Genomic DNA, 24,028 nt, shown 5'->3' on the forward strand with positions numbered 1-24,028 from the left:
AGGATTAGTTCCAGAATTTCAGAGTACAAAGTTGTCATATTTAATAAGTTAGTTCACATGATCGAAAACTGGGTAGGACAAGCATCCTACTTACGTAGTTCTGGGAGCTGTACATGCTCCTGATTTTTGATTGTGTGTGAGCAAACAACGAGGTAGGAGGAAGGGAGAGTGAGCATGTGTGAGAGGGGAGTTGGGTAGGATGACACCGTCCTACCCAGCTCTTTGTACCCAGCATTTTAACAAGTTAGGAGGAAAAGCTGCCTTACCAGATCCTCTCTCACACACGATCACTCCCCCCCACTTCCTACCTAGTTATCTGCTTGTACACAAGTACACACAGCTCCCGAAGCTGGGTAGGATGCTTGTCCTACCCCATTAACAGTCATGTGAACAGTCTTTGAACTCAATGGGCCAGTTCACTGAACTCATAGGGTCAGTTCACTTGAGCAGGCCCAACATGCGAAGAGGGCGACGATGTGCCATGGGACATAGGACCATTGGAAAGCTGCCATATACTGAGTCAGACCATAGGTCCATCTTGCTCAGTATTGTCTACACAGACTGGCAGCGGCTTCTTCAAATTTGTAGGCAGGAGTCTCTCTCAGCCCTATCTTGGAGGGAAGGGAGGGAACTTTGAACCTAGATGCTCTTCCCAGAGTGGTTCCATTCCCTAAGGAGAAGACCTTACAGTACTCACACATCAAGTCTCCCATTCATATGCAACCAGGGCAGACCCTGCTTAGCTTAGGGGACAAGGCATGCTTGCTACCACTAGATCAGCTCTCCTTTCTGATGAGAGATGAGAGCTCTCTCATGAGCATGCCTGCTCTCTCATGAACATGCCCGCTCTGACATCTGAAGATCGTCCCAATACATTGTCGGGGCATCCTTCAATCATGTGTTGGGGCTGTCCAACTGAATAGTCCCTGAACATGTCTTCCGAAACCCAGGGTTTTGGAGCACGTGTTTAATTAAGGGCCATACGGATGAACAGCCCCCACATAAGATTGAAGGATGCCCCAACAGCATGTCGGGATTTTCTCCAGATGACATAATAAGGGCACGCTCATGCCATGTCGCCACCCTCTTCCCATGTTGGGCCAGTGTTGAAATGAAGCGGCTCATAGTCTTTCCTAATAAAACAGATGTAATACTTAATTGTATGAATATAAATAAAGTACCTCTGTTGGCTGAAAGAGAGCACAACACTTCCAGTCAGGGGGAATGGGAAGATTTGCAAGCTAAATGATTGAGAACCACACCAGTGATAAAATTCTGTTCTTACTTCCATTTATGTAAAGCTGTCTTGATTCTATAGCCCTTTTCATTCATCACATCACATGCACAACGAGCACACACAGCTGGGAGAGTGACAGACTCCGCCCCCAACATCTGTATATTCACTGAATGTCTGTGCAGACCTGGCACACACATGTGACATGTGGAAACTCCATTCAGGCATTCAGTAATCATGTCTAGGGTAGAAGTGGACCCTGCTGTCCTCCTCGTATACAGGTTTATTGAATGCACCGCATGAACGATGGAAAAGAGCTTATATCGACAGAATTAATGCAGGTTTGTAATAAGTAACCGCTGCTCTGGTCACCCCAGAGGAGCTTTATAAAATGGCTAAGGACTTCCGACTCTTGTTTGAGCCTGCCTGCCTGCTAAGATCTTAATCAGATGCCATCCCCAGAGTACCTCGATCCTCTGAGGTGAGGGACAAGGCTACTAGGGACAAGTCTTTCATGGCTGTAGCACTTCACCTGTGGAACTCTGTTAATTCCCCTGTTAATTCTTCTGGCTCACCTTGGTAGTGAGCCAGAAGGTATTTGGTATTTAGATGCAGCTGAATTCTCCACACCCCTTCAATTTCCCACCCAATGCAGCACTCTTCAGGTTGTTGCCTAGGAGGGCCAGCCTTCTCCTTACCTGATTGCTAGTGAAATGGTGCTCAGAAAGCTACAGTAACTAGGACTGCTATTGGAAAAGTCATCCGTTGAATTGGTTAAGGTTTACAGAGGTTTACATGATGGCCTAAGCCAAATAAATCCAAGCTACCTTTCACCATGGCATAAAGCAAGAACCAGTTCCAAAATAGTGACTGCTTGCATTAGGCAGTATGGCTCCAGAAGTCTGCTGACAAAGCAACATACCTTTTAAAAACTTTAGGCAAGAAGCCTCAGAACAAGCCATAAGACACAGAATCCTTTTGTTACAGGAACAACAAGGTATCAGATTTGAATTCTAATTTTAGATAAACATTTGATGTCATTTTTAAAGGAAGACTAGTGTACTTGGAGAATGGGAGATAACGGTATTTTAGGCTATGTTGCATATAAAGATAACTTAAAATTCAAGCAAAGTGTAAAAACGGATTAATGCCATCCCCTGGCTTAGCTGTGACCTGGCTTAGCATTCTGGCTTAGCTGTGACCACAAAAGCTGGACCAACAGACAGATTTTACAACGCTTCTGAAATATACTCATGCTTTGGCACTGCTAGTTCTCCAGAGGAAGGTTATGCTTTTTCCAGAAAGTGAACATTATATTTTCCCCCAGTATAATACACTTTCCAACATTTTAAAACACTCTTTTCTGTAGATTTATATCTGAAATACCTAACTTCCATTCATCTGAGGTTTAGGATACAGCTGACCTCTGATGTTGCCCATTCAGATTAATGGTGTGTTAGCTGGAATTTGAACACTGAACACTTATTCATACTTGCAGACACAGGATATTGCAGATGCAGGCATCACTCAAGATTCTGGATGCTTGCTAACAATGCTGGCATATGGATCTTACCTCTGGCCAATCAGTGGTGTATAACGGACTCTGGAGCACATAGCTCTGACCACAGCTGAGAGCTACAATGTCGGCCATTTGGGCATTGCCTTAGAGGGTATTGAGAAGTATAAATGACTCTCACATCTGCAAATCCCACTTCAGTGTAATGTCTGAATCAGCTCTGAGTGCAATTTTCACATACGTCATTGGGATTCTAGGCTGGGCAACAGTTCCCAAGTTAATATTCCTCCTTAATGCTTGTCCACTTTTTCTCCATTTTGCAGCCTCCCTAGTTTTTTATTTGGCAAGCCAGTAGCTCATCTTATCACTCATCAATCTGCAGCTGCATTATTAATATCCGCTATCCTGAATCAATGTTTTTAGTCACTATCCATGAATTTCAACTGGCAGGTAGAAGCAAAAAAAAAAAAAAAAAAAGGTGTTGCAAAGCCACATGATGAGGCTGTCATAGTTATGTGAAGTCGACAATTAGTTGATTTAGTTTCTAGGACTCACAGTAAAACAGTGATATCAAAGATGACTCACAATAAAACCAATCCGGATTGCCCCATCACTGAAACTCCTACTATTTATAGAGGGGGAAACCTAAAGGCACATAATTGTGTCTATAAATTTGCCCCTCCATCGCTAATAGCAGCTTGGGGGGGGGCAATATAAGTTGGGAAATCAATACAAGGGCAAAGGTTTAAACCCCCTCACTCTACACCTGATCCAAATTCGACACTCCTACTCTGCTGTGAAAATAATAAATTGAGAGTTCCAATCATGCAGCTTTCATGTCACGTCTCATTGGACCATCAGTCTCCACTGTTCTCCCTTCCAAAGGAACTCAACCTAGTAGAGTAGTCTCTGAAACTTTTCACTGCTCAGTGGGGTATATAATCACGTGATCAGAAATAGGGTAAGAGAAGTTGCTGACCCTATATAAGGAACTAGGCATGCTCCCGATTGGACACAGTGAGAATTCTAAAAGCAAGGCAGGAGAATAGGAAAATGACAGTCTGCGAGCTTGGTATAGAGGTGGACAGAAGTGGTAAGCCCAGAACTTGTACCCAGCTCAAGAGTGAGGATGGAGGGAAAGACCACTCCGTGCCTCTCACCTCTGTACTCAACAAGCAGATGATCATTTTACTCTCCTTTTAGCTTGCTTTTATAATTCTCACAATGGCCAATCAGGAGTGTATCTGGCTCTCGAATCAGGGTCGAAGTATTCTCCTACCCTATTCCCGGTTGTGAGAACAGCCCTCGTTTCTACTAAAAGCAGTACTTTTACTTATACAGCAGTATACCTGGTGCTGTATAAACATCAGAATCTGTTGGAATTTTAGTGCTGTCTCTAAAGAGAGAAAAATCCTTAGATCTGTTATCTGGCTAAGTCAGTCCCAGATGCTGTAATGTCTGCAGTATCCACATGGCGAAACCTTCTGCCCTGGTTCATCTGTCTCCCTGACTGAGCGTTCTGTGCAGAAGATTGCTGAAAATAGAGCAGCTGACCTTTCCCCTTACTCATCCTGCCCTTATATTTCCATGCAGCTAGCGTCTTGTCAGGAGACACAAGGAAAGCCATTCAAAAATATTTATTAGCAAACTGAATTGAGTCGCTTCTACTGTGGCCATTGAACTTACTGACACACACAGGAAGCCTGCACAATTAATGCCCCCAACGCACTGGAAAAGTATTTAATACATGCATCGTGCATCTGGGTGTGTTGGGTCCTTGTGATTTGAATTTTTGCAGATTAGCAATGGATTTCTTATTATCCTAGCCAAATTATTTTCAATACTTTCAGATTAGAAGTCTTGCCTCCAGCACTGTCCTGCCCATGAAGAGCAATAACACTCTTGTGTCATTATGTAAAAATATGCAATTGTGCTTGCAGAACGCTATGGTCACTGGAGATCATGGCTGTAGCATACGCATGTGTGATTTACGTATTCGTGCAAGAGCACTCTTGTGCAACAGCGTAGGTGTTCTTTTAGATGCCTGCAACAGTGTGGGCAGTACAGAACTGCCCGTGGTATGCTTCAGAACAACATCAGCCTATGATTCAAGGCATATGCTCTTTAACTTGGATGGTTCCTGGACTTCCCCATGTGTTTTTAGGTTTAATATAGTGCTGCGAGCCTAGAGCCAGTTAATAGTTCAGAAATGCTTTATCTCTTTTCTACAACTTTCATTTTTATTGCCTTTTGTTTAAAAACACAACTGATGAAGAGTTCTTGAACTTAGAAACAAAGATGATCAGCTATGATCTCTACCCTCATCCTTTTATCTGAGGTGGCCAGTTACTCAGCAATGGAATTTTTATACCCATCTTATGTGCTCTTGACAAGCCACTTCTGATGCACTTTGGCTTTCTCATGCAGCCTTGTTTAAAAATAACTCCTCATGTTTAACATAGACTATGGTCTGCATCTCTCTTCAGCAAGGTAAGAAGGGTTACACCTTGGAAACTGCTGTAGATTGGATTTAAATGTTTCTTTACCCCAGGAGTGCACAACTCAAATGCCCCGGTGGGTCGGAACCAACCATGACTTGGTGTGCGAGGGTCGAGGTCAATTTTAGCAATAGCAATAGCACTTGCATTTATATACCGCTCTATAGCCAGAGCTCTCTAAGCGGTTTACAATGATTTTCGCATATTGCCCCCAACATTCTGGGTACTCATTTTACCGACCTTGGAAGGATGGAAGGCTGAGTCAACCTTGAGCCGCTGGTCAGGATTGAACTTGTAACCTTCTGGTTACAGGGTGGCAGTTTTACCACTGCGCCACCAGGGGCTCTTCAGCACATTATTACATTAAATTACATTAATTTTCAGCACATTATAACTTTAAAATTAATTCTTAAAAATATTAATGAAAAGTGAGGAGGCAGAAGGTTGGAGTCTGGGGGAAAGGCAAGGGGGAAGAGGGATGGTATCAAGAGGCACTCGACTAGGGTTGGGGGACATCAGGTCTCAGGTGGCCAACTGCCTTGAGCCCTTGCTGTTGTCAGCAGGACAGGCCAAGAGCTCTTCGTGACTCCTGCTGTTGCTGCAGGAAATTCCTATCTGGGGGCCAGCAGAAAAGTCCTCATAGTCTGGATTCAGCCCCCGGGCCTTATATTGTGCAGGTCTGCCTTACACCATTAGACAAAGGTGCTGAAGAAGTGCATTTTTCAGTGTTGACTAAGAGGAGAACAAGTTGGTGAAAGACTGGTAGCCAAAAGTATGAACAACTCTTCTCAAACTCTTCTCAAACTCAGCTCAACCATCTTCATAAGGGTTCTAAGTTCTTATTCAAAACTCAATTCAGCCATATTATTTTCCCCATAACACAAGGAAAACAAAAACACATTTATAAAATGGCGGGGCAGTATCTACTTCTTGTGGCTGCTCCCCACAGTGCTCCAGCAACATTACAAAGCAAATAACCTAGTTACTTCCCACACCAGCCTTAGAGCTGATTCAAGGTGGGGGGATGCTGACACAACAAGGGTATTCACACGACTGCATGGGTGAGTATGCAGGCAGTGCGGTGGGGGTGAGGCTGTCCCAAACTTACCTCCCCCCTGCCCCGGACAATGAAAATGTAGGGAACGTGGGCCGTGCTCCCAGACAATCCATGCTGCACCAAGCAACGCGGATCTCCAGACGCTGGGAAGATGCGAACCGGCCTCCAGGAATCCCACAATGCACTGTGTGCTGAGCGCAGTGCATTGGGGAATTCCCCTATCAAGCGGGTGCTCTGCATGCAGCCCGAGGAGACCCGGAAGCTAGGTTAAGGGAGCGCTTGCTCCCTTTAACCTCGGCTAAGAGCTGGGCTTAAAAGTAAGGTCTGGCTGAGTGGGAGCGCTGGGATCTGCATGGACCCCGGTGCTCCACATGAGCAGCCTAATCCTAGCCTCAATGAGTTAGTCCCTCCCATGTGAACAGAATGTTCTAACGTTGTGTTTGTGCTGTGAGAAGTGACAGAGGGAGCAGCAACCATACACTGCTCCACCTGATTAATCAATGAGGCCCAATTTTACTGGCATTATTTTTAGTCTACCTCTTGTCACAGCCTGCATTTAGGGTGCTGACCATCACAATGGGCTGGAAATGGAGGTGTAGGTTGAGGAAGCAGAGACTACACACAGCCAGAGCTCTTTGGGTGCTCTCCTTACTAAAAATATTAGGAACCATGATTTAACTGGAAAGCAAATACCTGCCTGAAGATAATAACATTTTGTACATAAATTAAAACACGGATGGAATAGGAACATAGGAAGCTGCCTTATACCAAGACAGACTATTAGTCCATCTAGCTCAGTATTGTCTACACTGACTGGCAGTGGCTTCTCCAAGGCTGCATACAGGAGTCTCTCTCAGCCTTGTCTTGGAGATGCCAGGGAGGGAACTTGGAACCTTCTGCATGCAAGCATGCAGGTCCTCTTCCCAGAGCAGCCCCATCCCTTAAGGGGAATATCTTAGTGCTCACACATGTAGTACTCTATTCAAATACAAACTAGGGCAGACCCTGCTTAGCAAAGGGGACAATTCATGCTTGCTCCTACCAGACTAGCTTTCCACCCCTTCTAATAAAAGAGAGCAAATGGAGTTCACATTTTCACATCCAAATCTTCACATTTATTCCTTTTAAAATGGCAACTGAACTACCATTCTCTGATTTATCTGCCACAGACTGAGATGGCAGAAAATGAGCTATTCTTGTAATGCTATTGGAACTTGTGTGCCTAACAGCCCCTCCTCTGATCTTCAATCATTTTTGCTTACAGGGCTTGAAAGATAATAAATTACTCTCTAATAGTCCTGCATGTTATTCTCAAACAAGCATTTACCATTTCTTATGTGTTGAAAAAGGGCCCAACACAGTATGTAAAAGCTCCCCTGAGCTCAGACTCATAATTAATATTGACATATGTGTTTGCATATTATAACTCCCTTGTATAAATATACTTCATAGGGAGCACAAGCGAGTTTAAAATAAATAAGGCTGAACACTGAATTTGTTGACGCACCACTTAAAACACAGAGCATTTAAACCTCCAAATGTTCACACACTAGGCCAATAGTGTTTTGTGTGGTACAAGTTACAGAAAGGACATTTCTCTGCTCAAACATTTCTCTGCTCAAACATTTGTCTAAGAATACCCACAGAAGGCATAATATATAGAAAATAAAGGTTTTTTAAAATCCCACTAAAATCAATGGGTGCTTTTAAAAAGTCTTTTAAAATGCATCTGTTCACCTGGCTTTTAATTATATATTGTTTTAATAGTTTTGACATTGTTTTAATTTTTTGTGTGGAAATTATAAGTTGTTGTAATGTTTTAACCTTTTCTGTTGTCATTTATTTTGCTTTGTTGCCCAGAGATGCAAGTTTTGGGTGGTATAAAAATACATAAAATAAAATTTAAAAATGGGAATTAAGTGTCTAGGGACATAGCCTGAGGAACTATGCTCATAATTTACTATGACAGCAACACCAAAATTATCCTGTATTTCCCCTGAAATGGCAATTTTAAAAAAGTGTTCTGATTATATTAGCAAGTATGATAAGCTTCCTTTGGATCAAATCCCAAACATAATCCAAGTGCTCTGGGCTTGATCTAGCAGAACAGTGGTGGATTCAGCAAACAAATAAATGATCAATTAGACATTTCTCAATTTATGCACATGATAATGGGATGCAGAATGATGTATATATGTTCAGAATGCTTACTTAGGTCAAGTGGAACACATACCCAACTTAAAGCATAAAGGTGCCATGTGCTTCTTTAGGATCTTTGTGAAAAGGTACATACATTTGAAGGAAGGTGTAAGCTATATGGCAGTGATCATCACTATTTTTCAAGCAGAGGCCATTTTGTCAAAAAAATTTTCAACGTGGGAGCCATTTGTCACCCTGTTGACCTCCGCACAGTGCTGTACTTTGCCCAGTGCTGGTGACACCCTTGTAAGAGAAACAGAGCCCTGATGAGACTCAGTGCCATCTTGAAAGGCATGCACAGGGTGCTCGGAAGCGTAGTGCTTCTCAGCACTTTCTCCACAGAGCTCTATAGGAAAAGCTCTACGCTTCTGAGCACTCCATGTGTGCCTTCCAAGATGGCACTGGAGCTTGGGAGGGCTCCATTTCCCTTAAAGGAGCCCCACCAGCAATGAGCAAAATGGAGCACTGCACAGTGAGAAGGGCTGCCGCCACACAATGTCAGGGGGTTAGGGTGGGATGTTGTACTGACCATGTACATTTAGCTATCAGTATTGATGATGATAGCTAAAAGAAGGGAGGGCTGTTGCCTTCATGTCCTGCTCATGAGCTTTCTGGGGTAATCTGACCAGCCACTATACTTCCATCTAACACATGAAATGGCCATACCCTGAATCAGACCGTAGGTCCATCCAGGTCAGTACTGTCTACCCTGTCTGGCAGCACCTCTTCTGGGTTTCCGACAGACTTTTACCAACCGCATCTTGAGATGCTGGGATTGAATTTGAGATCTTCTGCATGCAAAGCAGGTGCTCCAGCACTGAGCTATGTCCCTTTCCTCAAAGACCACCTCACACATCACAACATTAGGACATACCTCATGTACACATGTGATGGAAACACACACTTGTACCCACTTCCATGTGTGAGATGGAAACATACGGATCTATAATAGCCAAGTGGAATTTCCAAATCTAGAAGTAATATATATATATAAGGAATTCCAGATGCTGGAGATATAGTCACCATCATGCCCAGCTTGTAAGCTTCACAAAAGCACCTGGCTGGTGTTGATTGGAAAAACCACCCACTGTTAACTATCCTGGAATAACTAGCCCCAAATTCATTATAGAAATGTAAGAACACTTGAACCATCCTTATATCAAATCAGACCACTGTTCCACCTAGCCCAGTATTGTCTACACTGGTAGCAGTTCTCCAAGGTTTCAGGAAAGAGTCTTTCCCGGCCCTACATGGAGATGCCGGGGATTGAACCTGGGACCTTCTACGTGCAAAGCAGATGCTCTAGCACTGAGACACAGGCCCATTCCTTCAGCGGATTCATTTACATTCTGGAGAGGTGACACAGGGCAAAGTGAGTTGAAAGAGAGCCAAACACAATGATCAGGAGTTCTAGGCTCTTGACTCATCTTTCATTCATCCAGGAATCCCACAAACAGAAGCAGGATTGTTTTCTCTAGTGAGTGGGATGGATTGTGCCACAGAGACATAGTGCCTCATGAAGGACCCAAGACAGCACTGTTGGTTGGCTGAAACAATTGAGCTTCTTGCTGATTTCTTTCAGGATGGATCTCACCTTACAGGGGCAACCTCTGAACCTTGATTTAGAAAACACAGTATAGGAACCAAAGCTCAAGGGTGTTTGATTATCATTCTGAATGAAAACCATGTTGGCAATTGCTTAAATATATTTTCAAACACTCTTTGTACTTAGAAGGACTCTTTCAAAAACCTCTTAACATTTCAAATAGACTCTGAGACACACTTTGAATCTATTATTGATCAGCTTCAGGAGAAGTGAAAATAAAATGTATTGCCAGTAGGAACTTCAAAAGAACTTCTGCTTACAACACAACACATCAAGCTGTAGACTTGGCAAATGTCCACTACCATCTGAGAGGACATTAAAAAGTGCTATCATTTCCCCAAAGGTTTATGGACATCTGGCAGTAAATCAAGTCTGCAGAATATGCCTCATTTTTAACTGTAAAAATGCTTATCTGATCATTCGGTAATCGGTATATCATCTGAGACTTGTTGAGAACAGCAGGCTATCACCTGCAGCAAAGCACCCTGGCACAGATGGAGGCAGTATTTAGCAGCCATTTTGAGCAGCATGTGTTTCTGTTATGGAACACAGGCGGTGAGAAAACAGAACCAGAATTCATCTTTTACTGTGGTATCTTTGAACCTCTTTGGATGAGCAATGAATATTAAGGATCAAAACATTCTGCTTTCCAGACTAAAGGTAAATCATCTCTGAATACTAGGCATAAAAGCAAGAAGATGGCCATGAGTTAGATCATAAAAACCCTCTGTTTATTGTCTGAACTCCTCCCCATCTCTTTATGTTTTTCTCATGATGCTCTTAGTGTGGGTATGGGAAAGAACATGCCCTTATTCTTAATAGCACCACAAGATGTACAATTACAAGTATGTAAAATTTTCTTTAGCTTAAGATCTGATTTTTGAGGACTAATAAATATTCAAAATCTGAAAGTAGAATCAAAGTTATAATACCATTAGGATTATATAGAGGATAATACACTATCTACTGTAAGGTATCCCCCTTATGGCATGGGGCCAGTGATAGAATATCTGCTTTGCATGCAGAAGGTCCCAGGTTCAATCACCAGGTAGGATTGGTTTCAGCCTGCCTGAAACCTTGGAGAACCACTGCCAATCTGTGTAGACAATACTGAGCCAGATGGACCAAAGGTCTGATTTGAAAGGCAGCTTCCTATGTTCCTTTATGTTTATCTCTGTGGTGGTATAGTCAGTCATTTGGTATGCATTGACTTTATCACCCCATTTTCATGTTTGTCTGAAACAGTCCTCACATGGATCTGAATTATTCCGAATCCTGGTTTGGATCTGAATTATTCCGAATCCAAATCGATTTGGATCAAAAAATGGGTCCCAGGGCCAAAAGAGTGGGGTGGGGTGGTAATGCCTAATGGGTGGAGGCTACCACCCAAATTGCAGAGGAATTGGGCAACGGGCTGATTTTTGGTGAATTTTTTGTAGTGCTTTTGGGGCAGATTTGGGGCATAAAGTGGGATCTGGGGCAGGAGAGTGAGGTGGGGTGGTAGTGCCTAATGGGTGGAGGCTACCACCCAAATTGCAAAGGGATTGGGCAAAGGGTTGATATTTGGTGAATTGTTGAAGTTCTGAGTATAGATTCTCTGGTAGCAAATGAGATTTTCAATACAAACCATGAATCCACTCTCATTTGCTATCAGAGAATACACACTCAGAACACCTCAGAAACAACAGAACCCTGTACCCCATGGGTTTCCCATGGGGGTGGCTGGCACCCTCTGTTCACTACACCGCCACTCACTCTGGGCCACCCCAGCACCCCCCAATTGCAGTTATGGGGCTACTGAAACCTACATGATTCCCTATGGAGAAAAACCTTAAAGATGCGTAAACTTCAAAAAATCACCAAAAACCAGCCCTCTGCCCAAATCCTTTGAAAAAATTCTGGTAGCTTCCTTGCCCCCCCTGGGCACTAGGACCAACCCCACACCGCTCTAGGCCACCTTCCCCCCCCCCGCCAACGTGCAGGGCCGGATTAAGCTAGTGTGGGGCCTGTAGCATATGTTATGAAGGGGCCCCAAATTTTAAAAATGCACATAAATATTGAAACATAAATTATTTACTAGCATAGTAAAGTAATTCATTTTTTTCATTTGCCTAGTGCCCCCCCAACCACCCCATGCCTCCACTCAGCTGAGCCAGCCAGTCAACAAACTTTGCAAAACACACATCCCCCCCCCCCCACACACTTTTGTGACTCCTGACCATGGGTTCTTCTTTGGAGTTATTTTCACAAAGAGAAAGGGGGTGGGGAACAAAACTCTGAATGTTTAAATTAAAAGCTTCTCAGGAATTCTGTACTTTGAGAAATCTGAACCTATTAGCAATTTTGGCACACAACAGTGGATGTTTGATTCCAATGTGTGCAGAACATATTGGATCCCAGCAGCCATCACATTAAAAGGGCCATTTGACAATATTAAGAATATATGTTTAACCTCTTGTGCAAGCCTGACAGGAAAGCAGATGTATATTTAAAATAGTTGATGCATTGCAAATGAATGTGATTATGATGAGGTGCATTAGCAACTTCCATGAAAACAGAAGTATCCAAAAGACAATCTTTTGGCAGGAGGCACAGCCTCTTTCAATCTAAATTACACTAACATGCTTAATATTAAAAGGAGGAAATGCACAAATCATTCAGTGCAACCCTAAGCATGTTTACTCAGAAGTAAGTCCCACTGAACTCAATGAGCCTTACTCTCTAGTAAGTGTGTTTAGGTTTGCAGCCTCCATTTATCTTTGGACAATTTCAACGGGCATCCCAATGTAAAGCTAATGAAGTTGGCAACACAGCAGTAGTTATTTCAGTTCTAGAGGAGAGGAAAGGAGCTCACCTTAAATTTGGCAGTTCCTTGAAAAGCAATGATCACAAATTCCCTCCCAACAGCAATAGATACTAAAGGAGGATATAAGTGACCTTACCCAACAAGACCATAATATAATCTCCCTCCAAGCTCCCCTCAATTGATCCACTAAACTTTGAGACTCCTCTTGCCGTACATCTGAGTTACTTCCGGATTTCTTTTTCCTCTTAAAGGTACACATTCTCATTGTTTATCTTTACCCTCTCCCAGTCAGTCAGAAAACGCTGGCAACATTCAACTAGCATCTTCTTTAGCGTCCTTTCTTCATTCATAGTTGGTTGTTTTTTAATCTAAACTGCTATTATTTCTTTTACTCTCTCTGTGTATGTTTTTAAAAACTTTTACAGTTTAAACAAATAAGGACCAACTCCGTGGCGATTAAGTTATCTTTGAGACCCCTTTGCAAGCTATCTGTTCCTATTGTTGTTCTTACTACTCCCTCCCGTGCTGCTTAACATAATAGATAACCCAATCAACACCATAGTGCCAGGAAGACCTTGCTTAAATGCCCTTGAGTGAGGCGAGAGAATGGGCAGCAGCAGGCAATGAGGAGAGTCAGCAGAGAGCACCAAATAGAGAGCAAAAGAAGGGGCAGACGTTCAAGCCAGGCGTGCGGGGCCCTAGAAAATGCGGGGCCTGTAGCAAATGCTACATTTGCTACTATGTTAATCCGGCCCTGCCGACGTGAAGCGATACACCTCCATTATACCTTATGGGGAAAAACCTTAAGGACACATAAACTTCAACAATTCACCAAAAATCAGCCCTTTGCCCAATCCCCCTGAAATTTGGGTGGTAGCCTCCACACATTAGGCAGTACCACCCCACCCCACTCATCAGCCCCAGATCCCACTTTATGCCCCAAATCTGCCCCAAAGACACTAAAACTTCAACAATTCATCAAAAATCAGCCCTTTGCCCAATTCCTCTGCAATTTGGGTGGTAGCCTCTACCCATTAGGCACGTAATTTAAACTGAGTAGTACCCCACTGCCTTGCGGATGGGAGTGGGTTGTAGTTGGCACATGACAGTTGACAGTTGGCGCTGTCGAAAAGACAGTCAAAATGAATAGAAGAAATGAAGGTATGTAATGAATCCTCATAAGGATTCATTGAGTGAAAGTTATTATACACCAAAGAATCGAAACACTTGAAAAATATAGAGCTCAGCTTTTTTTTTTTTTTTTTAAAGAAAGAAATCTGGAAATCTGGGGGAATTAATAGGAAGGATCTGAAAATTGAATCGATTCAAATTGAATCAGGCACAATTCGATTTGTACCTGAATCTAGCCAATGGACCACAGGGGTGATTTGTTTTGTCTCTAAATCACCCGAATCAGCTAGATTCGGGTACAAATCGATTTGTATCCGAATCAATTTGCACATCCCTAATCATTTCTTCTCTCCTAAAAGGAAGAAAAATATTTTCTCTTACTTCCTGCCCAATGTTATGTGTAAAGTTGAGGCTGTTCTCACGAGCAGCCAAGACCAGGCTAGGGCAGCTAAGCCCAAGCTTGGCTGACCATGGGAACTTGGCTGCTCTCGGTAGCACCTGGATGGCCAACCTGGTGAGGGAGCCCGCCTCTTAAATGAGGTTAAGGGAGCGAGAACTCCCTTAACCCCATTTACCTGGCCATGTGTCAACACCGGCTGCTTTCAACTAGCGCTGAAACAACGAAGGGCACCGGCCTGTCCCTGGGGGGATCCCCACAATGCACTCTGCACTGGCACGGTGCATTGTGGGATTTCTGGGGACCAGGACAACACAACCCATACCCGCGCCTCCGCGCTCCCAGGGGCGGCAGCAAAGTGTCTGTGGAGGTTAGCTTTCCAAGGTTTCCTCCCTGCCTGCCCAGCCGCCCTTATGCTTGATCGCGAGAAAGACCCCATTATCTGCCCCACCTCCCCATGATTAAAGAAATGGGATTTCAGGAAAGAAGGTGTGAAAGGTCAGCTGCGGTCCAGTCAGCAGCTACCTATATCCAGCTATCTTCCCTCCACCCCTCGCTACCTTGTCACAGTGCAGACATTCAACATATCCCACAAAGGCAGGCAGAAGCAAACCCTGCAAACCCCTTTGGAGCACCATCCTGCACCAGTGCAGGCATGGTAGATGTAGGTTCTGGCTGTTATCTAAAAGGACGACATATGGGCTGTTTCAGACAAAGAATTGCCTACATGAAAATCCAGGAGGTGAAGTCTGCAACTGCATATGTGCAAAAAGGTGCTTACCTATGGTTGGCTTTGTAATACCAAACACTGAGAAATATATCACTAGGTAATCTTAAAACATTCATGTCCAGCCCTTCCTGACACAGGCAACTCAAGTCGGCTTATGTTTCTTCTAATATTCAACATTTGAGAAAGGGTGGTGGGGAAATCCCTCAAACAAATGGATCCCAGGAATTGCTCCTTTTCCGACAACCGTGATCCCCTTTAGAAATGAGGGAAGTAGTTTAGGAACAAGTTATCTTTACTTACAGGCTTAAACAGTGATCTACGAGTCATAATACAGCTCTTGTATATACCGAAGGGACATGTATGCTGAAAGGCATGAGCAGATATTCTTTTTAGTAAATCAGAGAACAAAAGGAGCTTTCTGGCATGGAAGGTAGCAGTCTGCAGCCATGATGAAGTGTGATCAAAAAACAAAAGTTTCCATTGCGACAGCCCTCATGTCCATTGCTTTGGGATGCAACCAAGAAAGTGTATAAAATAACAATCAGAAGTACAATAATAAAAAAAATCAAGGCCCAGTATATTGACTGCTGCAGATTTTTCTTTTTTCTTTTTGGCATCGAGGGATTTGTATGTGAAATCCATACCAATTTGGCAAGGTGCTGCTCCTGGATGCCTTGGCCAGCCTTTATTGTGTCAGCACCATGGATGCAGCTGCTTTAAAGCTAATTGGCTCAGATTAGGCACAGACTTTTATGAGTCTGATAAAAGTGTTCAAGACAGCCTAGGAGGAGGAGAGCTCATTGTGTAGGCAGGTTGCAAGCCAGAATGAACCCAGGCTGACTAGATTCCCCCCTCCCTTCAGCATCTTCCTCCAAACAGAAACAGGAAAAGAGACTCTTGTCAAGGAAACAATCTTCAGAATGAGCAACAAATGAATCAACCACAGAAGCTTAGGACTGCAAACTCAATCCTGTTTTCCTGGAGGCTAATCTTGAGAAAAATGGCTGGATGCTGTTGCTCATATTCTGCCTCAATACAAAACAACACAAATTGGAGACCCTAATCCCGCAAATAATCACTGGAGCTGCCCTTTTGCCTAGAGCAGGGTTGCACAACTTTGACCCTCCAGCTGTTGTTGGACTACAGCTCCCATCATCCCCAGTCACAGTGACCAACAGTCAAGAGTGATGGGAGTCATAGTCCATCAACAGCTGGAGGGTCAAAGTTGTGCACCCCTGACAGCTGAGTTATAGCTGGATTAGCCCTTTCCTCTTTGTGAGCCCCTAAGCACCATCACAATGGACATATCACCATTTAACAAATGTCAAGATTATTTTAAACTCTCCCACATGAATATCCTTTAAATAGTATTCAGAGGATGAACCTGCACACTAGAAACACAGGAAACACTTATCTCAGATTTCCCATCTATAAATATCTTATGCAGCCCTAATCAAGATGACCCAAACCATGCACATGTTTTGCATCAGTAGGTTATTTTCTGGGTTACTCACTGCTATGCTTCCTTCAGGGAGTTTTGCCGGCTGAACTTTGTATGGCATCTTCTTTACTTCAAATGACACATTGACAGAAAGAGAGTATTGGTAATTTTTCCTCTGGAAAATAAAGCACAGACAGCGAGTTTCAAACACTGCATTAATGAATATCTCAGAGAAGATATCGGGTTGGTCTTCCTTAGGACTATCTGTCTTGTTAAAGCAATAGTGCATCCATTCCTGTGCACCGTGTGCCTGCAATGTTCCTCTCAACATGAAAGGGCCACCTTTCTCTGTCTTTTGATTATGCATATACAGTGTGTGCATGCTTCAGTATATTCACAATGGGGAAAATATGAATATGGCTCTCATTTGTTATGAAAACACTGTGGGTACATGTGCTGTACAAAGAAGCATATGTAAACCCGATGAAATACAATTATTCTTTCCACAAAATGAACTACTAAGCTGACATCAGAGGAATACAATTAAGCTCAATTCAGACATTAAATTTTAAGTGTGTAGAGCAGGGTTTCTTAACCTTGGGCCCCCAGATGTTGTTGGACTACAACTGCCATAATCCACAAGCAAAAGCCATTGCAACTGAGGATTCTGGGAGTTGTAGCCCAACAACATCTGGGGGCCCAAGGTTAAGAAACCCTGGTATAGAGTATTACATATACATGTGCTTATGTGAATGATGGCACAAACATTCATTTTAAAAGTACATCTGGCTACTTCCTCAAATGCAAGGCATAGACAGGAAGTGTACTAGTGTGTGTGTGTGTGTGTGTACTGAACATAATGTATGAATAACTTTGTGTGAGAGACGTACATGCATACACTGTACAGAGACTGTATGTGCTTCTAACATAATGTGTGATTAGGGCTTTAGTTAGTGACCAATTAGAAAGATACAAAACTGGACAGAAGATTCATCTGATTAATGAAGCTATGCAGATTCTGACTCGCAAGTATTGCAGAGGCCAAGAATTTTGGAAGGCAACTCACATAGCAGAGTTTGCCAATCTCTCTCAACAACCAGCAGGACACTGATTGCCAAGTACTGAATAATTTCATCCCACATAGCCTGAATACTGCCTGGAGGGGGAAATATTCCAACATCTTATGGTGTAGTCTACAAGCCTGTCCACACAGCACTCTGCCAACTTCTTTTCTTAATTTTCTCACTTCCAATTCCTACCACAGGCTTTCAGTTAGGTTTGTGGTGCGGCCTATGCTTCATCTTTTGAAGTCCTTTTAATGCTCCCCCAAACAATTGTTTTCAGGGTTATATAACCACTACCCTGTGTTCCCTCACTCTCCTCGGTTTCTTTGAGACAGAGGCACACAAACTGAAGAAAGCGTTCAGGTGAATGAGATGAGGCCAGTAGCTCAATGGCAGAGCATCTAATTAGCATGCAGAAGGTCTCAGGTGTGAGTGTCTCCAGGTAGGGCTGAGAAAGCCTGAAGTCTGAGACTCTGGAGAGATGCTGCCAATCAGAATGGACAGTACTGAGATGGACGGACTAATGATCTTACTCAGTATAAGACAGCTTCCTATGTTTCCTATGGGTCAGGTAAAATTGAATCCTTATTGCATATGTATAGAGGATATGGGTTTCATTCTTAGAAGCTGTCCCACAGTTAAGCCTCCCAACCCACAGACTCATTGAGTGGTGAGGAGTAACCGGCACAGAGACTACTGCCCTAAAAATATGATCCAGACACTATCAGTCAGGTTTTGACTGAATCCACACACAAAGCTTGCTTTCATTACAACTAAAAATCACAACAAATCCATGATGAGCTTTATTACAGTAGGTAACTCAAGAAACCAGGAAAGAACACGAGAAATGCATTTCTATTCTTCAGAAATTATACTCCTATGCAGGAAGAAATACAATACTCCCTACTTTCTAGTGCATTAGACAATATCAGTATCATAGAGAATCACTAAATTTCATATTTTGTCCTGCTCTTAGTTTTTGTTTTGGCAGAATGCCAGTTCCAAAACTTTGCTTTTTCTTTTATATCCTGCACCTGAGAAAGTCGTCTTTGTTTCTGAGGAAAATCTCTCTTCAGTCCTCTGAGAGAAACAGATGCCGGGGCTCTTTTTTTACGCATTTTCAATTAGACCAGCACTCTCATCTCACCAGTGCAAAATGTTTATATTCTTTGGAATTTCCTGCAGCATCAGCTTTGCTCTTCCATTATTTTAGTGATACTTTCTCCCTTTGCAGCTGCTGTCCAGAGAAGGCCTCCTTAAGTTACTTTATCTCTCATCAGTGAAGAGGATTTATTAGTACGTTAATCCCTGACCTCTGTGCTCGAGGGCGGGGCTTATACAAACACACACTCATTTGAAAGCACATGTAAGTTTGAAATATGTGTCATTGTTCGTCAAAGCAGAGAGTTTATTCTTCATTTCTTTTTTAGTAACAGGAAGTCAGCTGACTGACTCTCTTCTCCTTGAATTCATCATACCTTCTGTGGTTTAAATACTGCATTGTCTTTAGGGGCAAAGGAATAGCAAAAATAATCTTTCCAGAAATGAGAAAGGAGGAGATGGCTTCCTCCCAAATAGGTGGCCATTTGCCCTCAGTTATTGTTCTTGACCCCCACCACTAACACATTCCTTATGCAAAAATTATTTAAAACCCAAGACTGTGGACCCAGAGAAATCCCAGTTGCTCAGTCTAGACTTACAAAATAAAGCCAATGCTCATGACTGATGGGAAGGGAAGAGGTTTCCATGAATACTGAAGTTTCTGATTGCCCAGTAGTAGTTTTCAGTTGTTGCCCTAGCCTGTCGCACTACACCATGGAGTCTGCCTTTCAAGTTGTGCCTCAGCCCCGGTGGGTCCCTAACTCCAATACAGGGTTGCCCGTCATGCCAGCCATTGTGTTTATATTTGTTGTTCAGCCCAGGGAACACAACTAGAGTCTGAATAGGTGATGAGGAGTTTTGCTTCTCTTTGGGCATTCTCTAGTCTTCTTAGGTTCACTCAGGGCCTCCTCCTTGACCAATTTGCTTGATCTATACACAGCTGCTTTCAGCTCAGTGAGACATCTGGTCATGGTTGGAAGTACCATGCCAAAATAGTTTGTGGTGCCCCAGTTCATTTCAATGGCCTCATCCTGCTTGCATCTTTGAGCTACAGTCCCAAAACATCCCTTCCCCAGGTAACCCCCCCCCACTCCATAATATAAGCTCAGATTTGTATATGTGAGAAGCTGGTGTTGCCAATAGGTTCAACTAGAACAGCACAGGGGTGTGCGCATGTGTGAATTTTGATGACCTTCACTTCTGCTGTAAGTGCTCTGTGCCACCAAAAAAGAGAGTCCCTAATACCATATAATGTTGATACCCCATGAGTCCTAAGTGTCTTTCCAGGTATATCTTAACTTATCATTAGAAACCTTCCTGTGACTTCCACCTTTTTGTTCATTCTTATAGCCATTAATCCTTAAACTTAAAAATCCCCGCTCCAATATATTACCTCTTACGATTTTTTTTATATTACCTTCTTAGATTTGTTCCTTTACTCTTGTTTCTAAATGATACGCTTCCAGTTGATAGCAAAAATGTTTATTATTAGTCCCATGTTTTCTTGTAACATTTTGCACTGGTCAATTTCATTCCATTTCCATGACTCAAGTTCCATGAGGCCATCCAGTTCAACCAACATAACTTGATCCTCATCTGTAGTAATAATACTGTCTTCCTATTTGGGGTCATCAGCAAATGTCATCAATATGCTCCTACTTTCCTCCTATTTCTATTAGCAAACATAACAAAATAAAATGGGTCCCACAGTGGTCTGTGAGGAACCAAACTAATTACTTGCCATTATCTTGACAGTTTAATTTTTAGCAAAAACCTTCACCTCCTTTCCTTTAACCAGTTCCTTATCCATTTTACAATGCTGCTGATATGAATTTTTTAAAATTTCATTGATTCCCCTTTATGTGTTACTCCTGAAATCTGAATGTATTAGTTCTGTTACATTTCTCTTGCCCAGGAAACCTTTTATCTTCTCAAAGGGATAACAGAGTAGTCTCTCAGGCAAGAGCGTCTCGTACTAACGAGCAGGGAGGAGATGCCAAAGGAGGCACAGCTCAGTGTTCCCTCTAACAGGGATTCCCAGATGTTGTTGACTACAACTCCCAGCATCCCCAGCTGCAATGGCTTCTGCTTGGGGATCATGGGAGTTGTAGTCAACAACATCTGGGAATCCCCGTTAGAAGGAACACTGGCACAGCTGCCTCTCCTTCTTGGAGTTCGGTTCACTCCTCTTTCTCCCAACATGCCCTGCTTCTGCATTAATAAGAGATGTGCTGCCTGTAGGCTGTCCATTCATCAGATGGAACTGCACAGGTTGGTCAATGTTTGACCAGCCCATGCAGCTCTACCTGAACATAAGAACAGCCCTGCTGGATTAGGTCCAAAGACTATCTAGTTCACCATCTTGTTTCACACAGTGGCCCACTAGATGCCCCTGGGAAGCACACAGGCAAGAGATGAAGGCATGCCCCCTCACCTGCTGTTGCTCCCCTGCAACTGGTATTTAGAAGCAGCCTATAGCCATGAAGACTAATAGTCACATATATCTGCCCTCCATGAATTTGTCTAAGCCCCTTTTTAAAGCCATCCAGGCTGGTGGCCATCACCACATTCCGTGTTAGAGAATTCCATAGGTTAATTATGCACTGTGTGAAAAAGTTCTTCCTTTTGTCAGTCCTAAATTTCCTGGCACTCAGTTTCATGGGATGATTCACAGCTGCCATGCACTGAGTCACCACATTCAATGAGCTGTCCATCATGACCCCAAGATCCCTTTCCTGTGACCGACAGCTCAGTGACCGACAGCTCAGACCCCATCAGTATATATGTGAAGTTGGGTGGGGTTCTCCCCCCACCCATTATGCAACATTTTACACTTGCTTACATTGAACTGCATTTGCCATTTTGTCACCCACTCACGCATCTGAATAACGACTGTTGCATTCACACATCTCTTCTAGATCCTGCGTTGGAACCTTCTTCCATATCACTTTTGTATTTCTGAGGTTTTTCTACCTTTGGAATGTTGCAGATAGCAAAACCCTATGAAAATGTTCAAAGCAAGTGGATTTACAAAGCAAGCCCATCGTAATTAGGTGGTTCGCCTCTGCGCTCTTTTGTGGAAGAGAGTTCTTTTAGCAAGCTCCTCTGTTGCTAGCACATCACACTGAACACCCCTTGTACTGGGGTTAAGGCATCAACAGGGCAAATGCAGTCTATCTTCAACATGTCTTCTGGCCCCACCATGCTCCCTATGCAGGCCCTGACTGTTGTGCCAACAGCGCACACGGCACCTTCTTCTCCAGTGCTGCAACTGCCTCTGCAGGAGCCTTTGGGCTCAAATGTTATGACTCCATAACAGATCCCTACTACTGGTGCACTCGTGACGACCATCCCTAGTCAGGGGGTGGAGCCTTCATTGCCTTTGAAGCCTTCTGAAGGCAAAGAAGGGAGTGGTGGCTTTATTGGTACCGAGAGCAAAGACAGCTAAAACCGTTTTAAAAAGCCAACACTCCCACAGTGCCTGGACCATTGGTGCCATTTGGGAGTGAGCCTTTGGTACCTAAGCAAAACCTAAGCAGCCTGTTTCTGCTGAATTACAGCAGAAAAAGCAGCAGCAGCACATGGTATCGGCAACCCCCAAAGCACTTCCAGTTCCAGTCTTGCCCCAACACTTAGAGGAGAAGCTGTCAGACACACCACACATGCCTTATGACTCTGACTCTATAAGGAGCTGACCCATTAAATTCTCCGGTGAGCCCGTACTACTAGAAATCTCATGGCAAAAGCCTTAGTTGCTTACCCAGGCCGGATAATTTGGGGCACAAGAGATGCAGGTTTTAGTCTTGGGGACAATCTGATTCCCCATGGAACAGGCACACATCTAAGTATTGGAGATACATTTCCTCTCCCAAGGATAGCTACTCTTCCCATGGGAGGGAGGGATACAAGCAACAGCATGAGCCTAGGCCTCACTTCACTCCATATTATGACCTCTATCACCCAGAACCACACTACTCCTCCATTCATTATTTGTTGCATTACGCCCTCATGGACAGAGGTTGTTGTGATTGACACCTCAACAGAGAGGCATGCTGTTCCTCACGTAATGTCTACAGATCTCACCATGGATCTAGATCCCTATCTTGATCTTGCTTGAAAACACTACAACGGTCTCCAAAGCGATTGGGACATAGATGTCCACAGCGCAATGAGCAGCCTCTGCAGGCACATCCTTCCGTGACAGTTGTGCCTCTTCCTGTACCACCACAGCCACCAAATGCACCGGAGCCTGATCAACCCATCCCTAAACTATTGCAACCTGAATTCTTTTCTGAGGGCCCAGGACCTTCCTCAAATGCAGGTTCAGACACTTGTGGATCAGAAGAGCAACCAGAAGTGATGGCAACTCCAACTACTGAAGAAATAGCAAAGAAACAAACAGAGGATCCATCACTCGAAGAGTCCATGCAGAACAGTTAATGTGCATGGCCTCTTCCTTAGGTCTAGACATCCATCAGCAAACACCACCTCTAGAGGATCCAATATCTGAATTCATCCAATCAGACACTCACATTCCAGTGGCACTATCTTTGATACCCACATTGGCAGTTGTCAAAGCAGCATGGGAGAAGCCAGCATCAATCTCTGCCACCTCTACGAAATGGGAGAACATGTATAGACTCCAACAGAGGGACACTGGCTTCTTAACGAAACACCCTGTGCCTAACTCCATAGTTGTTGAATCTGCTCAGACCAGAAACAGGCAACGCCTATTCTCCAATGTCCTATTGTCCAATTATCCTAGAACAGGGATGCACAACTTTGACCCTCCTGCAGGTGTTTGACCACATACCCCATCATCCCTGACTATTTGTCACTGTGGCTGGGAATGATGGGAATTGTAGTCCAAAAACAGCTGGAGGGCCAAAGTTGTGCAGCCCTGCTCTAGACACTGTGCAGGCTGCAGATCCCACTCCATGTCTATGGCAATATCTTTGAGGAGATATGTCTAGTTGAGGTCTTCCTCCTTGTCTCAAGAAGCCAGAGCAAGCATGGCGAGGCACTCTTCAGCCAAAAGACTGACGACACTCTGGAAAGGGTCCAAAAGCTGCTCACCACAACAAGGTCAATGAGTTTCTCACAAGCATCTATTATTATTATTATTATTATTATTATTTTACATTTATATCCCGCTCTTCCTCCAAGGAGCCCAGAGCGGTGTACTACATACTTGAGTTTCTCTTTCAAAACAACCCTGTGAAGTAGGTTAGGCTGAGAGAGAAGTGAC

At 43.5% G+C, this 24,028-nt stretch overlaps 1 protein-coding gene across 1 annotated transcript in view; it reads right to left on the minus strand.

Moving 5' to 3' along the window:
• Positions 1 to 24,028, minus strand: part of ITGA8 (integrin subunit alpha 8) — a 175,619-nt gene that overhangs the window by 8,586 nt on the left and 143,005 nt on the right. Inside the window, exon 28 of the mRNA XM_053265690.1 lies at positions 16,689 to 16,790. Within this exon, the coding sequence (XP_053121665.1) occupies positions 16,689 to 16,790 (102 nt within the window). The remainder of the gene's footprint in view (positions 1 to 16,688; positions 16,791 to 24,028) is intronic.

This window comes from Hemicordylus capensis, chromosome 6 (assembly GCF_027244095.1).
Source record: "Hemicordylus capensis ecotype Gifberg chromosome 6, rHemCap1.1.pri, whole genome shotgun sequence".
NCBI lineage: Eukaryota > Metazoa > Chordata > Lepidosauria > Squamata > Cordylidae > Hemicordylus > Hemicordylus capensis.